The sequence below is a fragment of the Panonychus citri genome, unplaced genomic scaffold (assembly GCF_014898815.1).
Source record: "Panonychus citri isolate SS breed McGregor unplaced genomic scaffold, ASM1489881v1 Contig00028, whole genome shotgun sequence".
Classification (NCBI taxonomy): domain Eukaryota; kingdom Metazoa; phylum Arthropoda; class Arachnida; order Trombidiformes; family Tetranychidae; genus Panonychus; species Panonychus citri.
This window is the reverse complement of record NW_026515433.1, coordinates 2744609-2767096: the sequence shown is the minus strand read 5'-3', so window position 1 is coordinate 2767096 and position 22488 is coordinate 2744609. Positions and strand designations below refer to the sequence as shown.

The following is a 22488-nucleotide window of genomic DNA, read 5'->3' as shown; positions in this document are numbered from 1 at the left end:
CATTTTATAATTCTCCTCAATTGTTACCACATCGTTCCTTGAGTGGTAGAAAACAAATGTAGGTTTTTCTTGACTTGGTTGGTAAATTCTAAAGAAGGTCGGGCTGTACCAGCGAGATTTCTTAATGGTTTCCACAACTTCATCTTTAACCCAATTTAACACAAGAAGAGTGACACTGTTGCTTCCCATCACTATTTCTTTAAGTCCAAAATTCTTGATGATTTCGTTCTCAGCAATATCTTTTTTCACATGGGCCTTAGCTTTTTCCATCTCCTCAATTTCCATGTTCACTATGATCTCAATCTTGACCTTCTGATAATGTACAAAATTATCATAGATCTCTGATCCTAGGCGACCAAGACAACCACTTGCTTTAGATCCATTATAACCACTGTTTTCCATTGGTCACTTTTAACTTTTAACTTGTGATTAAATGTTATTACTTATAAAGAAAGAATTAATTTGATTAATATAGTTGTAAATGTTGAGTAATAGGCTACAGGGAAGAAGCGCCTGGATCATGTGCTTTATGATTCTGACCCCTTGTGTGAGTAAATTGATTAATGTTGGCGCTTTTTTTAATTCTATCTCTTTTCATTAAATATTGAATGAGAATCTATGAAAAGAGACTTTTCCAACGTTAATCTTTTCAATCTGAGCCCCATTGTCATCAAATTTATTCAGGAATTGTTTCCCAATATAAACTTTTCGTTCAAACATTTTCTTTTTCTTCACTTGTTCCAGAATACCAATTCTTTCGTTGATCTTAGTTGTCAAGATTCTGTCTGTTAGGTTGTTGTCGAGCTTGTCAATGGCTAGATATCGTTTTTCTTTATATCTGATTTGTAAATCAAATCTCATCGCCAAATTGTTCCTCACATTCGTCTTCAGAATGACCTCTACTCTTTTGTAGTTTTTCTCCATGAAGACTCTCGCTTCTTCAATGCCACCCACATCTCTATTGAATATGTCCAGAACTTCAGAAAGCACTTTACTTTGACTTGTCCATTCAGTCAGGGGTAACAAAAACATCACTACCGTCTCATCCTCCATGACGTGTCTCATCGGTTTCGTGTTGTTGTTAATCTGTGATTCCTCATTCAGCATAACTTGTAATGGTAGTTTCATAGTAACTTTTTTATCCAATAACTTGTCACTATGTTGGTCAGTGAAGAGTTTGTTTAACGGAACAAAGGCCATTTCTCACTTATTTATAAATTTTCAGGAAGTAAATTAGACTAATTTTTTATTTTAATCATAAACAAGAATATTTGGCTTTCAAACAGTTTATTTTCTTTTTGTTGACAAAACACAATATAGGTTGAATATCATCTATCTCCCTCTTTGCATTTATTAAGCGGGAGTTACAATCCTACATCATTACCTATTTTTTCATTATAATATAAGAGTACAGATGGTTGATACCCGTCAAGGAGTTTCTCACTTGTCGTATAAACGATGAGCAGTTGCGATCAAAGACATTGTGACCCTTCTTACCACAGGCTGTGCATTGGTGTTTTTCCGTTGCTAGTTTGTTCATACAATCTTTAGTTAGGTGAGGTTTGCCACAGAAGCCACAGCAGATTATCGACTGACACTTATTACTCTTGTGACCCCATTTCGAGCAATGAAAGCACATTGAGATATTTATGTCATCGTAAATCTCGATTCGTCGCCACCCAACACTGATCTGTCCTCGAACCTTCGCGTCATCCATCATTGATCTTATTCTGGACTCAATTCTCAGGCTTATTTTTGTCCAGCCATTACTTGTTTCATAATTAACAACCTCTATTCCTGCAGTATCAGGCCAACCGTTCCAGCATTTCAGTTTTTCCGTCCATTTTTTCCAATCCAATTCTCCATATCCTGACATGTCATTCCTTATCTCAACAATAATAACCGGGTCTTTCAGTTCAGGCACAGTTATCTGAAAAGATACACCATCCTTGTTCCCAACAAGTTCCTCCAAGAGCTTTACCATTCGAGCTCTCGCATTATTGTCAAAGGTTAATACTTTACAGTATTTGCGACCATTCTCAATGTCTATTATATCCATCAGGCCCTTCGTCTCGTTGTCCTCCAGCATTTTTTGAAGTCGTAGTTTGGTCATAATACCTGTTTCGTCTACCGTATTCTTTTTCGACGCAACCATGATCATAGGGTATATTTCAATTTTCTCGACATAAATCCAATTTTCAGGTTTAGACCAGCTCTTATCGTACACAATGTTGAGCTCCTTGATCGCTTGTTTAGTCCCCATGAATTTACCACTCGGTTTGCGTTTCAAAGTACACTCAAAGAAAGATTTGTATTTTTCAATTTCAACCTGTTTAGGGTGATCATTGGTATTACTCAATGTATCATAAAAGTGATTCCATTCATCGTTGTTTAGCACTTCCTGTAACACTGTGCTCACCGGTTTGTTATTGTCACCTACACATAATTCATTTATGAAGCTTAAAATCGAGTCAATATCAAACTCAATTTCACAGTCACTCGTGTCAAGAGTGTCAACATTAGATGAAAGTTTTTGTTTTTTGGCCGAGCTCATCATTGGTCGGATATCTCACTGTGAATCAAACTTAAGATAAATTAGGCTATTGTGATATAAATATTTAATGTAATTCTCAGTACTCAAGATACATTTTAAATGTTTCATTCTAAGTCAGTTCATGTCTTTTATACCAAATGTCGAGAGTCAACATAAAGAGTTTCATATTCAAAGTCGGTGTGTTTCATCTTCTCAATAAGGCGTTTCCTGAATTCCGGGCACCAATAATACCATGTGGTGTGACCGTACTTTCCACAGGCTGCACACACGTATCTCCATCGGTCTTTTTTGTAATTGCAGTACCAGTGCATATGATTACCACAGCACAATAAACATTTGACATTTCTGTTACATTTCTTAATTGTATGGCCATAAAGACCACATCTTTCACAGCAGTTTCCTCAGTTTCCATCAGCACTTTAGCACAATTATGGCCTTTCAGTATAATCATCGTCAAATGTTGCACTTTATCCAGCAGATTTTTCACTTTATATTTACAGGTTGTGCCGTCACACGGGCCATATTTGGTCATAATCCTAACTATTATCACTATTTTATTATCAATTAAAGGTGCATTAATTGAATTCATTGTCAAAAACAAAAATTGTTAAACCTCAATTCTTGTAACCAACAACTACAATTCCCTATAAAGAAAAGTAAACTGGTTACCAGGAAACTTGTTCCATCGATGATCACCAGCTGACAAAAGTTCCTCGCGCCAAATTCAAACATTCGAAATTAAGAAAATATTTTCTTCTTTTTTCACCTTTTTCGACATAATTTCGAGTTAATTAAGGTTATTACTCGGCAATTATAGAATCAATCATCTAGATATATTCTTGACTGAGACTAAAGTTCTCTTCATTTGAGTTTTGATCGAGAATTTCTATTTGTTTTCGGATTTTTTGGACAAGTTCTAAAATATCATTTCTTTGACTTTTTGATTCTCGCAAATTAAATTCAAGTTCTTTTAGAATAATCAAAGAATTAATTGTTGATTTGCATCTGATTCGAGTGAAATGATTGATTACTAGGCTAATTTTTTCTTTGCTCAGTTAATAATCGATTGAGAAATTGATTAACGAGGGTAAAGTTCAGCGAGAATCCACTTTGTGGCTTGTTGGACTTTTAATTGTTAATTACTTTTTTTATTCTCACAAATTTGTTGAATTCGTTAAATTGTTTGTCTCTCTTACTTTTGAGATTTTCGATTGTATTAAAAGATTTTCCATAAAAGGAATTCGTTCGAAGGCATTTTTGTTCTAATGTCGATCTTTTCTATTAGAAAAGGAAAAATATCAACAAGAATATAAAACACGAATGAAGTTCATTTACTTTTAATTTCTAACAGAATTGCGAACAAAACAATAGTGTAAACATTTGATTCTAATTAATGATCCAAAGGATTGTCAATGTTCACCTTCAACTATTAATGTTAATTGGAAAGATGAATATTTCAATTTTCGAGTTTATTTTTCATCGATCAACGGAAATTTGGACATTAAGTTCTATTCAGAAAACTTTTTGATTCTCTGATCTTCAGAGTTAATTGTCAACTAATTTTGTTATCTCTTCCAATGTTGTTATTGTTTTGACAGATTGATTATCATTTGTTTACATCAAGGTAACATTGAATTGTCACTAGATGGCTGGACCACCCCTTCGGGTGGGAGTTGCAATTATTTCCCAGAAAATTATGATTTCAGTTAATTTATTTTCACCATTAGAGTTTTTTTTACGAGAATAGATTTAGAAATAGATTTTTTTTGTCTTCAGCAATTAGTTAGTTACAGAGAAAAGATGAGAAAAGGGGTAAAGAGATACATTACCAACCAATTAACTGGATTAAAATTTATAATCTAGATAAAGAAAACATAACAAGATTTAATTCGTTGAGCGATTGGAAAACAATTAAAAAGTTTCCGGTAGCAAATTGATTGTGATTACTATCTCTCTCACTCTAGTATTTTTAAACTTCATTTCCGCTACGATTTTAAGAAAGAAAGTAAGAGAGAGAGAGAGAGAGAGAGAGAGAGAGAGAGAGAGAGAGAGAGAGAGAGAGAGAAGAAGAAGAAGAAGAAGAAGAAGAAGAAGAAGAAGATGGGCGAAAAAAGAAATTGTAATCAACATGAGAATGGCAATGATGCTTTGGATAGATTTCAACACCATAACTAACAAGAAATTTCTTGTAAAGTTTCAGAAAAAGGTTTGGCACATCGGTCCTCGAAGACTTGTTGAATCGCATCTCGAAAACAATAAAAGTTATATTGTATTAATCCTTGTTTTTCAAAATTATTCTCACTAATTAGACAAACTAGTGCAAGAAATTTGTTAACTTCTTGTAGATACAGAACAGTTTTGTTGTTCAACTTTATAATGGCTGATGAATTAGAGTCGAAAGTTGCACCTTCGCCGTCATCTTTGATGCTAAAAAATGAATACACGATAAATATATGGTATTAGAGAAACGACCAATGGACTAAAAGTTGGTTCGAAAAAGTGATACATACCCATAAATACAAGAAATATCGATAACGACGTCGATCATATCGCAACATAGTTCATATGATTGCATATCGACTGGACTTCCATCGGTAGCGATATAAATTTTAGAGACAACATCAAAAAGGAATGCTTTATCAACTCCTGAGTTCTGTTGGTGGAAAGAAAAAGGGTTTTGATCAACGAAGGTCAATTAAATTCCAATAATTGATACTACCGATAAAAATATTAAGAAGATTCTCCAATGTGCCCAGTTGAGGAATTAATTTCTGAACCACTTTTGAAAAGGCTTCGAATATTGAATGATCGTAGATTGAGGTTAGATAATAACTGAGATGAATATTTTTAAAACCCTCATCTGTAATCAACGAAAAACAATTAGAATAGAATGCAAACCAAATCGAATGACAAATAATTGAATAAATTCCAGTCGAAAGAGTAAAATACCTAATAGTTCATCGTTAGCTCTTTGTTGAATATCTCTTTGAATGTCTATTTTATAATCGTCCGAGAGACCATCAACTTTATGAATAAAAACTTCGAACTTTATGTTCGGGTTGATCTTGAAGGCTCGAGTTACCGTAGTATATAATTTGGACAAAGCCTCAACATAATCATCTTGGGCATCGATCACAAACACAAGAGCACCACAACCACCGAAAATATTTTCCGTTTCAAAAGTTGGATCAAAGAAATCGATTTGACCAGGAAAATCCCAAATTGAGAAGGAAACAAATGATGAATTGGAAATATCATCTTTGACAATTTTGTTGGTATTCTCGAGGAACAAAGTTTCATTCGGGGACATTTTGTGAAATACAACTTTCTGTATACTTGATTTACCACTTCGTCTCAAACCCATTATTAAAACTTTCGGCTTTGGTTGACCACCACAAATACCACCAAATGAACTGGCAACATTATCATCAGTATCTTGATGGTGGATATGAGTAATTGATTCTCGAGAATCACTTTCCTCTTCAGCTTCATCATAACCAAATCCTTTAGCAAACGAACTTGGTTCAGGACCCATGATTAGCTTATCAGAGCTAACATTTTCTCCACTTGGGGCACTATTAGATGTCATCTTAATGAGATTTTCGACTTGATATTCAAACTAAAGGCAAAAAAATCACACAAATTCAACGATAAGAAAAAAGAAAAGCAAACTGTAAGAGATTAATGAAACGAATTTTCTTTTTCTATAAGCAAAACCAATGGATAAGAGAAGATAAAAAACAAAGGATTTAATCACAACCTTAGTGATTAGAATATTAACTCACCTTAAAAGAGACGCGTGTCAATCACTGAGAATTGTGAAACCAATATAATCGAATGTCAAAGAATCAGAAATAATTCAATCAACAGAATAAAAAATCAACAATTAAAAACAAAAATCAACACAAATGAAACATAAACAAATATCATTGACAGAATCAAATTGGAACAGAAAAAGTTAGCCGTTTGTAGATTGTAAGCTTTTCCTCAGCGAATTTCATTTTTCTTTATAATCTAAATTGTTCCCAATCATTTGTACAAAATGTGATCACAATTTACAATTAAAAGGAAAAGGTTCAAGAGTAAACAAATTTAATTATCAAAGTGAAAATCTCAAATCAAACTGAATGAAAATCTGAGGTCAGTCGATTAATTAATCGGCTTATTGATCTTAGCGTAGATTCTTTGGTGGCTCCATCTGGTTTTTGGAAAATGAACTAATTCAGTTATTTGAAACTTTGACAATCAATTTAATTGTCAACAATTAGAACACAAAATAGTTAAAAGTTAATGATGATCTTTGAAGAAAATTTAATCAAATTTGATTCACTTTCAAGATTATCGAGAATTGATTTACTATCAGAGTAAAAGAAATCGAAATGAAAAAAGTTGATCAACAATTAAAAGACAATTGATTTAAATCATATGATTGTTATGATTTTTTGTTTCTCATTTTAATCATACTAAAAGGGTGTGTTAATTAATCAAGTTGGTGGGTGGATTAAGAGGAGGAAAATCAATTAATCAACTGTAATTTGATTAAAAAAGAAACAAGAAAAAGTGAAACAAAATTAAAATCAATTAATGAATCAGAAAAAAAAGTTCAATTATTAACAAATGTAACTTTTAATTGTCTCAACTTAAATGACGATTAAAATTTAATTAATCGATTTTTATCCAAAACATAAAATATTAAAAACTAAAAAGATCAAAAAGTAATCATTAAGAAAGTGATTAATTAACATGGAACCGATTAATTTTCCAATCAACTGATTCTCTCAAAATTAACAAGAGAATTGGAGAAATTAATCCAAATTGAATTATCGTTGTGATTGATTTTTCCATCCAAAGATTAGTCATAAACATTTGAATTCTGGTCTCGGTCAATGAGAAGAAATCAACTGTTAATTGTTTACTCTAATTCGGGCCAGTTAATTGCTTCTTTAAATAGAATTAACCAAAAAGGAGTAACCATTTAATAAGAGGTTTGGTCTTTGTTGTTACAACTCATCAGATGTTTTCTAGTGAATGAGTTGATACAATCTCGTTACAATTTCTTTTCATTTGATTGTCTTTTCATCAATTAGTTTTTCTATTTTTATTAATTTTTTCATTTTCTAAGTTAATCGACAATCAAAGTTTTCTATTTCTTCAATTTAAACTGATTAAATTATTCTCCAATTGATTGTTTTTCTATTGTGGTGAAAACACCTTATAAATATCTCCTTCAATGTCTACATTACAAAGGACTTGTTATTTACTTTTTCTAATTGTATTTACAATTAACTCTTTTCATTTAATTTCTCTTGTAATTTGTAAACAATCACAACACGATCATGTAAGTATTGTAATTGGTTGAATTCTATAATGTGACTTTTGTTTTAATTGGATAATTAATTTGATTCTCTCTCCTTGTTTTTCATTTTCTATTCTATTCTCAATTGTTAGTTATTAAGCAATGAAGAACATTTTTCTGATGCAAATCAACATAATCCAGCTTATGATCATGAAGCTTTTCTTGGTTCCGAGGAATCAAAAGCTTTTGATAATCTAAGCCCAGAAGAATCAAAGGAAAGATTAGGTGAAATTGTGGATAAAATTGATATCAATGGTGATGGTAAAGTTTCACTTGATGAATTAAAGAATTGGATTAAAAAGAGTCAAGCTAAATACGTTACTGATGATGTAGAGCGACAATGGAAAACTCATAGAATTTCAAAGAAAAATTTACTCTCATGGGAAGATTATAAGAAGGCCACTTATGGATTTATGGACGATTTAGATAATGGTGTCAGTGAGGAAGACACTCGAGTTTATAATGATATGATGAGACGGGATGAGAGACGTTGGAAAACAGCAGATGAAAATGGCGATGGTTCATTAACTAAGGAGGAATTTACTCATTTTCTTCATCCAGAGGAAGCTGAACACATGAAGAATATTGTTATCGATGAGACTCTGGAAGATGTCGATAAAGATGCCGACGGGAAAATCTCTCTTGATGAGTACATACAAGATATGTACAGTGGCCATGATGGAGGTGATTCCGAGGTACCTGATTGGGTTATCAGGGAGAAAGAGCAATTTCAATCAGTGCGAGATAAAAATTCTGATGGTTTTCTTGATCGTAAAGAAGTTGAGAACTGGATTATCCCAGAAGATTCTGACCTAAGCAGCGTTGAGGCCAAACACTTAATATCTGAATCAGATGAAGACAAGGTGAGAACCTTCAGCATTTTGTCATCTAATTATAATTCAAATTAACTGATTTCTAATTGTTTTCTCTTTCTTCTCTCAGGATGGTTATCTAACTAAAGATGAAATTCTCGCCAATTACGACCTATTTGTCGGAAGCCAAGCCACCGATTTCGGTGAAGCCTTAATGAAACACGATGAATTATAATCTCAATCTTTTCGTTTGCATCTCTCAAAGTGTCTTCCACTAATCACTCGTCCATAATTTGATTAAGATCCCAATTCATTAATCTGCTCCTGATTTCTGCTATTAAGATGACGATCGCATTTATCCAATTATCTCTCAGCAGCTAAATTATTTTTCCATCTTGCATCTATTACATTAAGTGATTTTTTCTGGCAATTTAATTTCCCTCTTATTACCAATATTGGATAACCAATTTTCTCATCTCATTTACATCTCTAATTTAGTTTTAATTTACTTTTCTTTCTCATCAATATCCTTTTCGTTTCAAGCTCTAGTCAAGCTTTGCATCCACGTGTAACTTACAATCAACATCAGAAAATTGGTAAATCAATCAGTGTTTCATCAATTAACTTTTTTTTGTTCTCTTCCCTTGTATTCCCATAAAATGTAATCAAATTAATCACTTAAAATGATTTACATTGTACAATTGGAAAAACAAATTGTTCATGGCGATGAAATAAATTTTCCGCTAACAACACTAATAATGTAAAACTTTCAGGAGTGAATAGTTTGATTAGATTTAATTGGTTCTGTTCAAAGTTCATTGTACATGAGGTTGAATAATTGATTGTTAACATTCACAAAGGTGATTTAAATTCATGTATAATCAGAATCTTTCTCATAGTAATCAAAATCTCGAGCCAAGGGAACTGATCCTTTTGTATTTATGCCCAAAGATCGTAACACCGGTTGTCCAGTCAAAAGTGACAACAATAAACTGACCAACAAAAAGCCACCCGCTCCCGAAAGGGCCAAGATACTGCCGATTTGACGAGCAATTATCATCAGTGGAACAATTAAAACACGTGTTAAAAGAGGAACCATAGTTGGTGAAGGATCTTGCGAGGTTAAATCACGAAGACTTGATAGAGCAGCAATTACGGACATGATTTAGAATATAAATTAACTATTACAATCAAAATACTTTTTGGAATCAGTTTCATTAATGAAGACGGAAAACAAAAGTTTCAGATCTTAAATAGTTGATGGAAAGTGAAGGGTTAAAGGTTAATTGATATTCCCTGGAGGGTCAATTAGTTTATCCAATTTGGGCTTAAAGGCTCATCGATTCTTAATTGTTTTCCAAAGATGAAAGATTAATTTGGTTTACTAAATAGTTTAATCAATGGAGAAAATTGTTCATAGAGATGGAAAAAACTGTTAATCAGATGATTATTTTACCACAGGTTAAATTTAAATTATCCTAAAAGTGAATTGTCATTGGTGAGGAGTCAATTGTTAATTGTCACAGGGATTAACGATTCAACTTGACCTGATTTGTTTCTAATTAAATCTAGGGATTGTCAATAATTAAATGGTAAATGACATTGATGGTACTTTTACTTTAAACAATTTGTTAATTTCCTGGTCAATAATGGACAAGGTTGTAGGTGACACTGCAATTGGATTGATAATTAACATCAAGTAAACCAGGAAATTAATATTATCAACAATTAACCGATGACATTGGTCCAAAGTAATATAAATAGCTGGTTTAACTCAATTAAATTCAATCGTAATCAAATTGTTGATCAAAATCATCTATTGAAAATATTAAACTAAATCTCCGGTGATATTATAATTGAGTGACAATTAACATTGATAATATAAGATTTAAATTGTGAATTCATCTAGAATAATATACATGATGAAAATTAACAATTACCAACTAATATTATTGATAACAATTTGTATCAATTGCGTTTATAGTTTATCGTCTTCGGTAAAATTAGGAAAGTTAAACGTTGTAACGATCAATGGACTCGAGAAAAAAAATCGTACCAATTTTGAGCGAAGACGATTGTTGTTTGGAAATAAATTGTACACCAAATGTGGAATACAATTAAGATCATTAGAGGGTCGAATTGTTGGTGGACGAGAAGCTGATTACGGTGAATTCCCTTGGCAAGTATCATTACAATTAAAACGACGTCTATTTGGATTAACTCATTTCTGTGGTGGAACAGTAATTGGTAACAATTGGATATTAACTGCTGCTCATTGTGCCGTTCATTTTGATTCCAATAATACAATTGCTGTTCTAGGAACAAACAATTTATCACCTTTTCATAATAATGTTAAATCTCAACTTGAATCAACTTTTATCCATCCCAATTACAGTTCGACAACAATTGAAAACGACATCGCGCTAATTAAGACAACTGATCCAATCGATTTGTCCACAGCCATTTATCCAATAACAGCCGCTTGTTTGCCCGATTCATATCGAGGTACCGGTGATGATGATGACGATGACGATGACGATGATTTTAATCGAGAAGGTGAACAATTAACTGGCAGAGCGATTGTTACAGGATTTGGTCGAACCTCTGAATCCAATTCTGTGAGTGGTTCACCAGTGCTTCGAGTGACTGAAGTTCCGCTCATGAGTCTGGAAACATGTCGATCTTATTATGGATCCAGAGTTTATCCCAAAATGTTGTGCGCTGGTTTCAAGGAGGGTAAACATGATTCGTGTCAGGGTGATTCGGGTGGTCCACTGGTTCAGTTGAAAAATGGACATGGGGTCATAATCGGTGTTGTCTCGTGGGGTATTGGTTGTGCTCGACCAGAGAGACCAGGGGTTTACACGAAGGTCTCCAGTTATCTTGATTGGATTTACAATACAATTGAAGATAATCAATGAGATTGACAATGTTGTTGACACTTTAACTTTTACATGTATCTGGAAGTTTAATTTACCACTTGGATTGAATAAAGACTTTTAATTTGTTGATTATTCTGGTTTACATTTACGAATTGATTTTCCTCCAATTAAACATATATATTTATATCAAAGGTAGAAAATATCTGCTTGGATAAATAGAATCTGTTGAAAAAATATTCCAAAAAAATATAATTTGTTTAATCAAAGAATCGATTGGCTGTTGAATCAACTGAATTGCCATTTGATGAGCCATTTGTTGCTGAACCATTACTTGGGTGTTTAGTTTTGAGGGAACAGTTGATTAGCTCATCATCGTCAATTTGAAGGTCCATTTTCTCCAAAACTGTTAGCAATTGATTCTTAATTTGGTCAAAAGAATCAACAGTTGATTGTGATAGCGTTTGTCTTTCTCCCAATTCTCTGAGAACATCTTTCTCAATTACTCGTAGTTCTTTCAACAATTCACCAAGACACTTATTTCCTTCATCATCAACGGCTATTGATTGTGAAGACAATTCTTCTGGACGATAATAAATTGCTTGCATGACACCTTTTAGAAAATAAATTGATTCAATAGCAGGAAATATCTCATTGTAACCAGAATCAAATCCTCTTTGTAATCCAGAGTCTTGACCTTGAGAGATTCCATCGCGTAGACCATCATTTCTGATGTTCTCACTTAATTTCTCATATTCTCTGCTAATCAAGACCAACTCATCGGCATCTTCATCAAAAATATCATCCATTTTATCACAAATAAAAACAAAAGAATACAATTTAATCACCAATTAGATAACAAGAGAAGGAAACAAAATAAAGTCAACTGAAAATTCAATTTCCTTTTATTTACTTTGTTACCTGGCAACCGAAATCCTCAGCTGATGTTGGTGATTTTTCAGAATTTAACTCAAGGTAAATTGATTAGAAATTATCTCTTCTTATTGTGTGTTGTTCCGTTTATTGGAGTAATTAAAGATGATGATTAACAATGCTGGTCGATTGGCGATCCCACTGATCAGAAAGGAAATCGTTTCTAAAATTTTCGTCACCTCTAATCAACCGTCGATGAAATTTTCTAGGTTTGTAAACATTAACGAAACTCTTTGGGTGATTTAGTTTGATTTTGTTTCATTGCAATTTGATTGATTGTTTTATTTTTGTTTTCCTTTTTATTCTGAAATAGTAATGTTAATGATGGTGGTGAAAATAAAACTCGAAAACCGATTGAAGATCCAGATCCAAATACTCCTCTTGGAAGGTTGGACAGACAACCGAAAAAAGCTGAACCTTCGGTGACAATTAAAGATTCTAAGGCAACAATTAATGCCTATGCTCCTTTTCCTGATGGTACTAATCCAGTTACCGGTGAGGTCGGTGGCCCAGTTGGACCTGAGCCGACAAGATATGGGGACTGGGAACGGAAAGGTCGAGTTACCGATTTCTAATCAACAATCAATATTCAGGATTAGTGTTTATGGATTGAAATATTTATTATCAAATGCTACTGGAGGATTATAATCAAGTGTGTGTCTCCTTTAATTGTTTACTATTCGTATTTATGTCAAGTGGATATTTACACCAGTGAGGAGATTAAAAAAACAAGCACATTCAAGTGTAATCTTAATCTAATCAACTACAATTTAACATTAACCTTGAATAGTTTTTATCGGAAATGAAGGTTTAAAGTATCAATTTAACTGATTGTTTTTATTCAGAATTAATTTGGATGGAAACAGTTTTGTTTAATCAAATGATTATCAGTCAAAAATCAACCATCAGTTGACAAAAGAGATTAATTTTGGACAAATAATCAACTCCAATCCGATGTACTTTCATTAACTTGAAAATTTAATCAATTATTTTCCTTAATCAACTCCAAGTTAAAATAAATTGTACAAAGTAAAGATGTAAACATGTTGATAAATTTGATTAGTAAACCGAACTAATCATTCATGTGAATTTCTTAAATTTAGAAATAAAAAGTTGAATATTAACGTTTAACTAGTAATTGTTATCAACCAATTACACAGATTAATTTGATGATTTAATCATAGAAATATTTTATTGAGGCTTAACTCATTCATTTGTTTTATTGCTTCACATTTATCATGTTTACAAGCAATTTATCTTAAAGACACACTTTGTATGGGACATTTACAACAAACCCTATTTGATCATAATCAATGGTTACTAGAGCAATTAACTAATTAACAAACTCTAAATGGATCTTAATTGGTCAAATTATCATCAATTTCTTACAATAACAAGAAACAATCACCATGAGAAATAGTAATCAGAATATGTAATCAATCAACTAATTAATTTCTTTTAGGAAAAGTTAAATTGACTTGCTGTTGATTCTCTGAAAAAAATGACAAACAATTAGTTAACCCAATTAATAAAAAGAAATGAAAATAAAAGTAAATCAATAATTAAAAATGAAGAATCAAATTAAAAAAAGTAAGTGGGAAAAAAAGATTAGAAATTTAAACTGATTTTCTAAAAAAGAGATGGAGCCACCAGAGTTTGTAGAGTTCCAGCTTAGCCGAGTAACTAATTAATCGACTGACCATAGTTTCTCTGATTAGTTTAATTATTTGTTCTCTTCTAATTAGATTAGATAAAAATTGTCCTTTGTAGAGGAAACATATTCTAAATTTAATTATTCTTTCGTTGTGAGTAGAAAGTGTACCATTCAATTTGATCAACTGAAAAGAAAATCAAGTTCGCTGATAATCGAGAAAAAAAGCTTAGCTAGTTGGCGTTTAAACGGCTTTTATCTTGAAAAAAAAACGAAAAAATTTTTGTTTCAATTTGATTTTCCCTTTGTTTTCCATTTAATTGTATTAATTTTTGTTTAATTGTCTTTTATTTGGTTAATTGGATTATACCAGCTTATCACCTCACCTTTAGAGGTTACTGATTTGAAATATCACAGAGTGACACTTGTTATCTTAGGTAAGTTAACATTATTTTTTGATTCTCCTTTATTAGCGCGTGTCTTTTTTTGTATTCATTTTGCTTTTATTGTATTGGAAGTATAGAAGATCCTTTTTATTTCATCTTCTTTAACCTGTTTCTCTCTTCTCTTTCTCTTGTAAAGATTTTATATTTTCTTTTTTGATTTGATTTTGTTAATTATTCTTATGCTATGATTTTCTCGGTTTTTTGAACTGTTTATCTATTGTTTCTACTTTGGATTATATAGATTTGTTTTTGTGAACAATCATGTCATCAACCAATGAAGATGTTTCTTCCGATAATGGGCCACAACTGAAAAAGTTGAAGACAAGCGGCGATATTGAAGAAAAGGTGGAGGATGCCGGTTCTTTAAAGAATAATGTTAGTAAGGAGAGTAAAAATTGTGGTAATGGTTCTTCTGGTAGTGTTGGTGATGGTGAACAAGGTTCATTAGTTTATGTTATCAGTGGTGATGAATCGGGTTCTAAGGAAAGAGAATACGATCCAGAGACACAAAAAGCTCTTGAAGAGATAGATGCGTGTCAAAATGAGATTGACTCTTTGAATGAAAAGGCATCTGAGGAGATACTTAAAGTTGAACAAAAATATAACAAACTGAGGAAACCTTATTTTGAGAAGCGAAGTGATCTCATCCAAAAGATTCCTAATTTTTGGGTAACTGCATTTGTTAATCATCCTACATTAACCACCATTCTGGAAGAAGAAGAGGAAGAATGTCTCAATTATTTGAACAAGTTAGAGGTTGAAGAGTTTGAAGACATTAAATCTGGATACCGGATAATATTTCGCTTTGACAATAATCCTTATTTTGCAAATGAATTACTTGTCAAAGAGTTTCATCTTGGTTCCTCTGGTGATCCCGCTTCATCATCCACACCAATTAATTGGAAAAATACTGAAGCAGCCGTAAAACTTGAAGATCAAACCATGAATAGGTTAAGTAGTGCAAACATTAGGAAAAGAAAACGATCAGGTGGAAGACAAACCTTTTTCACCTGGTACCTTCAAAATGGTGATGCATCCGCTGATGATATTGCTGAGGTGATCAAAGATGACATGTGGCCTAATCCATTACAGTATTTCCTTGTACCTGATATGGAAGTTGAAAATGGCATGGAAGAGGGAGACCATGATGATGAAGAATCCGAAGCCGAAGAAGAGGTAATTCAATTTTATCCAATATTTTATATTTAACAACAAAAGTTACTCGTAAGTTACTTGTTATTAATCATTAATCGTAAAAAATCTTGATTCTTTTTAATTATATAGGCAGATGAATCAGTGGTAGTTCTTGATGATGAGGAAGAGGGTGAAGAAGGAGAAGAGGAAGATGAAGCTGAAGAAGAAGTGGAAGATGAAGGTGAAGATTCAGCGGCGGAAGAAGAAGAGTACGATGAAGAAGTCGCTGAAGAAGATGATGGCGGTGATGATGCTGAATAATCAGGCAACCAAACAACAAAAATCACCATCACTACTACACAACATCAACAAGTAATATTATTTAAAAAGCAAAATTAATCAACAGATGAAAAGTAAAACAAGACAACAAACAACATTTTTTGATGATAATTTAAAAACCTTAAACAACTTCAAATCGTACAGATCAATTTATTAAGACAGTAAATTTCTCTCTTATCATCATTTATCAACATCAACTTTAAGAAAAAACAATCTACAATTAAAGACAAACCATTAACATTATCATCACATCTATTCAACCACCACCACAATTACCACCAATCTTCAACCACCGATGGAAATGGTGATGTTATAAGGCAACAATTGAATTTATCCGAATATATTACAATCATTTCAACATAAATGATAATATCCTTTTCTTTTTTTCAATGTATTCCTTTACTTTCTTCTGTTGCATGTAATCCTCTTCACAATTGTCTTTAATGTATCTTCACAAAGTACTTTTCTTTATCTCTGTACTTCTCTCTTTCTTTTTTCTTCTCATTTCCTTTCTTTCTCATCATCTCTCTTCCTCTCTCTTTCTCTCTCTCTCTCATCATCTGTTTACCTCCTTCAAAACATTTTTCTTATCATGACATGGTTATTTATCCAATTGGAAAAAAAATGAGATTTCAATTTAATCGACTTCCTCTTCTACAACAACAACAAATAAACATGTCTCCTCATCGGATAAATTTAATTGTTTCATTTTATCAACTAAGATGGCGACTCAATAATTCGCGGGAAATTTCAAATGTCTCCTTTAAAAGAGCAACAAATTTACCATTTTCTCTCCCAGAGGGAACTTTAATCGTTTCAAGTTCTTCTCGCAAATTAATCAATCCTAACGATTAACTATTCGATTAGTAGACAAATTGTAGTTTAATATTTTTCACTTCCTCGTGAAAATCATCATTCACAACTATTGTTAATTGCATTGGAAGAAATTATGAAAAGATGATTCCTTTCAAGTGATGGATTATTATAGTTGGAGTATAGATGATTTCGAATTCAAGTTGAACAATTGAAATTCAAAGAAACATTTAATTGGTATAAAGAATAGAAATTTGATTAGTTTCCATTTTCTTTCTCAATTCTCTTAACCAGTATCACTTATCGATTAGTTGATTTCCTTTTGATTTCAAATTGCTCGAATTTGAATGAAGCCTCATGGTCTTCAGTTCTGTTTTCCACCTTCATCTTCTCCATAGGAAACAACAGAAATAATCAAATAATTCGCTCGTTAAATTGATTAGTTTTCCCTGATTAGATGTGATCACAAATCCAATCGATCAACTGTCGCTCCTTTTGTCTCTCTCTCCGTCTCATCTTTGACGCTCCTCTTTAATTACTCTCGTGGCCTAATGGATAAGGCATCGGTCTCCTAAACCGGGGATTGCGGGTTCGAGTCCCGCCGAGAGTACAAACTTTTTGCTGCCGAGGGAAATTGATTCTCGCTGAGAAAACTCATTCGGATGGAATGGAAACTTTTTCAAAGTTCGTTATGGTGATACGATTCTCGAGGCAATGGCGAGTGACCAGTGGACGATGAATCGGATGACGCGATTAAATGAACGAGACAATTGGTGGTAACGATTAACTTGACCATCTAATACATTGTTTTTTATTAATTGTTAGTAACAAATGACCCATTCGGGCTGAGGGAAATTCGGGGAATGATAAATAAAAGGGCTGAGCGTTTTTCTATTACATCATTATTATTATTATTATTATTGAATTATTGTTGTAATTAAATCAATTGAAAATATTTTTGATATGTTACTCTTTTTATACTCGAACCTTAATCATTTCGATAATTTCCTTTTCTCGAGTAAATTGTGTGTACATTTTTATCTTTAATTAACTATGTTATCGGAATATAATTTCTTCATTTCTTTTTTTTCATAAAGGACTATTAATACAACGATAGCTTTTCAATTGTTTCCACTAATTGTTGTTTAGTTAATTTGGCAAAAGAAAAACGAACGGGAAAAGATTTAAAGTAAATTGTTGATTAGATTGAGAAAATATTTCGATAATAAAGTAAATAATTAACTCGGATCAAGAGATTAAATTATAATTTGTTGATTTGGTGTAAATCTAATGATCATAATTTTTCATTTTATCGGATAATTAAAACTCTGGTGTTGATGATTAACTAATTAATTGTGTTTATCGCTTTAAAATCAACGGAGAAAAGAAAACAGAAAAGTGAAAAATAATTAACATTTCTAATAATTAATTTTCTTCATGGTTTCAACAGGGTTTATGTTCATTTGATTTTCTTATTGTCTTATTAAATTGTCAATTTGAATCTCTTGCCAAAGATATAATGTAATTAATTGTTTTTCCAAAATTTGGCTCAAGATAAATTAACGTGATTCTAATCAATTTAAACGTTAATTCAAATTCAGAGGTTCTCAGATTAGTAAATCAATTCAGTTTTGTTTAAATGTTCAACTGTAGTTTGGTTTTGGTGTTTACTGATTTTCTGCTTGATCTTTGATTGTTTGACATGATTTCATGTCCAATTAGTTAATTGTTATGATTATTATGATATTATGCAAGCGGGATCTTGTTTCAATTTTCCGCTCTCCTCTAATGAAAGTTGGTGGTGTACGTTACTTTTTGGCCTAACGACATCTAAATCGAGACTATTATCTTTCCCATGAACGGCCAGGCCATTCTTGATTCCGATTCCGTTATTATTATTAACGGAACCATTTGAATTATTATTATTATTGTTATTACTTTTAACTGGACTCCCTTCACCTGAAGGTTTACGCTTAAGTTTACTGATATTGGGCAGCGATCCAAATGACCCTAAGCGTCGTATTAGGGTTCGATTTTTTTTCAAATTATGTCCATCGCCTCGAGCCTGAAGTAACAATTCGTGGAACAATTTTTTTACATTGGTATTCAGTTTGGCACTTGTCTCGACATAAGGAATATTGTTCATCACTTCACTTCGAGTTGTATCAACCAGATCAACATCGACTTTACGATCTTCATCAAGGTCACATTTATTTCCAACCAGAACAATTGGAACTTCTTGTCCTAATTCAAAGAAATGGATTAAATTATCAATTGAAAATAATTGGAAACTCATAACAATCAATCAACTATTTACCTCTTATCTTGGTGATGAGCTCGTATAAGTTGATGGTCTCATAGAAAGACTGAAGGCTATCAACGGAAAAGACCAAAACAAAAGCTCTTCCGGTTTGAATGCTGAGCTGTCGCATCGCTGGGAAACAATGGGTGCCCGCAGTGTCCAGTATTTCAACTGTATGACGCATACCATCTGGTCAGTGGTCAAGAAATGAAACATCGAATCGATTAATTATTTCCATTATCAACTAACATGATCAAATTGCCATAACAATCAACCCTCTTGATTAAGTTTCTCTCTTATAGTTATTATAGCTGATTAAATATTAAGGTTATTCGGTTGATAGTAAATTTATTAAAATTGATTGTGATCAATTTTTTCTCATGATAATACAATCAAATTCGAACATGTAAATGAGAGAGAAAATCGAAAGGAAAGTTTATCCTCAATTCCAACGAAAGAGAAGAAAAAAAAATTAATGGTTTCTATTGAAACGAATCACCGATTCAGAGAGAAATAAAAAGGAAGATAAGTAAAAAGAAAGAGATGAAATTTCCCTGGAAAAGTTGAACCTACACTAGGTATCAATACCCATGGAAGATAAATGATGATGAACCAGAGGAAGAAAAGAAAAAGACTGAGAAAGAGAAAGTAAGAGGAGAAACGAAGACAGAGAGCGAAAGAGGTGAATCGATATTCAACTAACAGTCTGACCTTGAGAATGTGGGTCAAGCTCTTGAAAGTTTCAAACTTGAACAGTTTCTCATTGGTGGAAATCGATATTTTCAGGTCAAAAGTGTTTCTTGCGAAATGGTTAATTTTGTTCGTAAAAGATTAAAAGATAATTCCATGAAATTTGAGATGAACTTAATCTTTCTCTGTCTAAATTAATGGTAACAATTAACTCACCTGGAAGTGTAATTGTGTGTGAGTAAAAATCCTCCACGGTGGGTTTGTAAGAAGAGGGAAAAAGTTGTGATACAAATTGGGTCACCAATGAGGTTTTACCGACCCCACCAGCGCCCATGACGACTACTTTGTGCAAAGTGAGGATTTTCATGATTATTTCACGATTAATCAGTTAATTGTTATCAATAAATACTTAAGTTATAAAAGCAAAAACAACTGCTTGTAGTAGATACAAACGATTACAGAATCAAAGGAGAAAAACAAAGTTTGAACAAATTGTTGTACGAAATTTAGTAAACTTTTAACTGAAGATTCTGAGAATCTAAATCAATCACAATTAAAGGTACAAATAAGAAGATTACAAAATGAAAAACATTTGATTATATTGGTATAAGATTTGATTTGAAGATACAAAAAACACACAAACAATTAAGATGATAAATGTAACTGTTGATGATAATCTTGATGATATAAAGATGACACCGAACGGAGTTGATTGTTTATCAGATTGGACTGATATGAATGAAAATACAATGATAGTAACATTAAACAACGATATGAAAGTTTTAATGATATGATGAAAGTTGATTGTGATTAGAAAATCAAGTTAATTGTGTTGATTAGGGAGAATTCAATTTGTTGGGATGTTGTTGGTGTTTCATCCTCACTTGAACTTCTTAACTAAATAAACCGAATTGGAAGATAAAAAAAGAGAGAAAGAGAGAGAAAAGGGGAAAGGGATGAAAAAGAAAAGGATGAAGATGATAATGGGAAGAAGATGAGAAAATGATGAAGGAACCGGGGGATCACCGAATTTGTTCTTGGAAAAAAAAGTGATTTGAGTTCGAGTTTAGTAGTTTGTTGGATTGAGAGCGATAAAAGTCTGAGCATAGAAAGAGAAAACAGGAAGATAGAAGAAGATAAAAAGTGAGAAGAGAGAGAGAGAGAGAGAGAGAATATAATACATTATGGAAAAGGAAGAGAAGAGGAAGATAAAGATGACAACAACTTTCCAGTTCTCTTTCTTTTCTTCATAAACTTGGAGTGAAAACAGGGAATTCGATTCACTCCCTGAGTTATATTCTGAAGTTTCTCTTTCTTTCTCTTCTCCAGATTTCCAAGTAGCTAATAGTTATATTTTCATCTAATTCCTTTGACCTCATTTATCTCTCTCACCCTCTCCCTCTCATCCATCTTCTTCCTCTTCCTCTTCTTCTTCCTTCTTCTCATCCTCATCATAGGTGTTAACCAACCTTTCATTATTTCTCCATCATCTCCATCATCCCATCACAATTATCCTCATCATTCACATGTTTTCCTTATCAATTAACAATTAAAAATCAAACTGATTAACTGAAAAACTTTTCAAGCGAAAGTTTTTCATTTAGATTGATAAACGAGATTGGAAAATTTTTCTTTCTCTTCTTACCAATTTACTTTCATGACGATTAGTAATCTTAATCTAGTTGAAAGTTACATTATTATCACTCTAATTGTTATTATATTATCTCTTCCTCCATGACCTAGAGAAATGAGTTTCATATCATCATTAGCAATTCGGTTTCCATGATCGTTACCATAATCATTACCAACGTTACCTTGGATTCAACTCTTATTGAGTTTTTTACCTTAACCCTTATTTTCAATCATTTGTTATTGTTGTTCATTTGATTAATTATGCAATTAACTCACTCATCATTAACTCTCATGGGAGCGTAAAGGTCACTGATGAAATCATTGTAATTACCACCCAATCCAATGATCATAGTTAATTGTTATCATGGTAGAGTTTCTCCTTCTCGCAATTGGATTGCATTTTGGTCAACCAATTCAGGTTCATTTGTAATTACATTTGAGCGACAATTTAATCAGTTGCAGCAATTTTGCAATTGAGAAAGTTAAACGTGTGAAAATCAGTCATTGATCATGATAATGAAAGGAAAAAAAATAATAGTTACATAGATAAATTGTTCTCTAACAATCCCATTAACTTGATATGTTGAAAGAGAAAAAAATGTTTCTCTTTTATGTTCTCATCTCTTCCTCTTCCTTTTTCCTCATCTGATTCTGTCTTCATGAAAGTAGGTCGATGGCCGGAGCCTCAGTCAGAAGTTCAGTCTCAGGTAAGTTACTGGATCAATAATTTTGGAATTTGACACACATTCGATTCCCCTGTTTCCTTATTACCCCTTTTTACTCACTGGTTCCTTTTCTCTCTCTCTCTCTCCTTCTCTGGGTTTTGTCTTCCTTTTCATCCATTTTCGTCTGTCTCTTTATCTCTTTCTACTTTTGTTCAATCGATAGTTTCTCATCATCCGAATAGAGGCCAAGGCACAAAACTACAGGAGGGATTCATGATATCT

At 32.4% G+C, this 22488-nt stretch overlaps 7 protein-coding genes, 1 long non-coding RNA gene and 1 other non-coding gene across 9 annotated transcripts; 5 read left to right on the top strand and 4 right to left on the bottom strand.

Annotated features, from left to right (window-relative positions):
• Positions 1-4248: 4248 nt before the first annotated feature.
• LOC128396737 (ras-related GTP-binding protein C-like) lies at positions 4249-6684 on the bottom strand. The gene is made up of 5 exons (XM_053357346.1): positions 6340-6684; positions 5504-6173; positions 5269-5414; positions 5065-5204; positions 4249-4981 (listed from the first exon to the last, which is right to left on the bottom strand). The coding sequence occupies exons 2-5, from the start codon at positions 6141-6143 to the stop codon at positions 4726-4728; spliced, it is 1182 nt and encodes a 393-aa protein (XP_053213321.1). The 5' UTR covers positions 6144-6173; positions 6340-6684; the 3' UTR covers positions 4249-4725.
• Positions 6685-7417: 733 nt separating this feature from the next.
• On the top strand, positions 7418-9488 carry LOC128396734 (calumenin-like). The gene is made up of 3 exons (XM_053357343.1): positions 7418-7892; positions 8003-8773; positions 8853-9488. Exons 1-3 carry the CDS (start codon positions 7785-7787, stop codon positions 8955-8957), a joined length of 984 nt encoding a protein of 327 aa, XP_053213318.1. The 5' UTR covers positions 7418-7784; the 3' UTR covers positions 8958-9488.
• Positions 9489-9498: 10 nt separating this feature from the next.
• On the bottom strand, positions 9499-10803 carry LOC128396741 (uncharacterized). Its single transcript, XR_008326851.1, has 2 exons — positions 10663-10803; positions 9499-10106 (listed from the first exon to the last, which is right to left on the bottom strand). It is a non-coding gene; the product is annotated as an uncharacterized LOC128396741 (long non-coding RNA).
• Positions 10452-11736, top strand: LOC128396738 (trypsin-1-like). Its single transcript, XM_053357347.1, has 2 exons — positions 10452-11227; positions 11279-11736. The coding sequence occupies exons 1-2, from the start codon at positions 10642-10644 to the stop codon at positions 11641-11643; spliced, it is 951 nt and encodes a 316-aa protein (XP_053213322.1). The 5' UTR covers positions 10452-10641; the 3' UTR covers positions 11644-11736.
• On the bottom strand, positions 11703-12546 carry LOC128396735 (protein YAE1 homolog). The gene has a single exon (XM_053357344.1). It carries the CDS (start codon positions 12408-12410, stop codon positions 11862-11864), a length of 549 nt encoding a protein of 182 aa, XP_053213319.1. The 5' UTR covers positions 12411-12546; the 3' UTR covers positions 11703-11861.
• A 55-nt stretch (positions 12547-12601) lies between these two features.
• Positions 12602-13665, top strand: LOC128396736 (succinate dehydrogenase assembly factor 4, mitochondrial-like). The gene is made up of 2 exons (XM_053357345.1): positions 12602-12743; positions 12848-13665. Exons 1-2 carry the CDS (start codon positions 12640-12642, stop codon positions 13107-13109), a joined length of 366 nt encoding a protein of 121 aa, XP_053213320.1. The 5' UTR covers positions 12602-12639; the 3' UTR covers positions 13110-13665.
• A 768-nt stretch (positions 13666-14433) lies between these two features.
• Positions 14434-16799, top strand: LOC128396864 (protein SET-like). The gene is made up of 3 exons (XM_053357498.1): positions 14434-14622; positions 14873-15807; positions 15916-16799. Exons 2-3 carry the CDS (start codon positions 14893-14895, stop codon positions 16084-16086), a joined length of 1086 nt encoding a protein of 361 aa, XP_053213473.1. The 5' UTR covers positions 14434-14622; positions 14873-14892; the 3' UTR covers positions 16087-16799.
• Positions 16800-17454: 655 nt separating this feature from the next.
• On the top strand, positions 17455-17527 carry Trnar-ccu (transfer RNA arginine (anticodon CCU)). Its single transcript has one exon. It is a non-coding gene; the product is annotated as a tRNA-Arg (tRNA).
• Positions 17528-17700: 173 nt separating this feature from the next.
• Positions 17701-22425, bottom strand: LOC128396866 (ras-related protein Rap1-like). The gene is made up of 3 exons (XM_053357500.1): positions 20126-22425; positions 19235-19408; positions 17701-19161 (listed from the first exon to the last, which is right to left on the bottom strand). The coding sequence occupies exons 1-3, from the start codon at positions 20274-20276 to the stop codon at positions 18656-18658; spliced, it is 831 nt and encodes a 276-aa protein (XP_053213475.1). The 5' UTR covers positions 20277-22425; the 3' UTR covers positions 17701-18655.
• Positions 22426-22488: the final 63 nt, after the last annotated feature.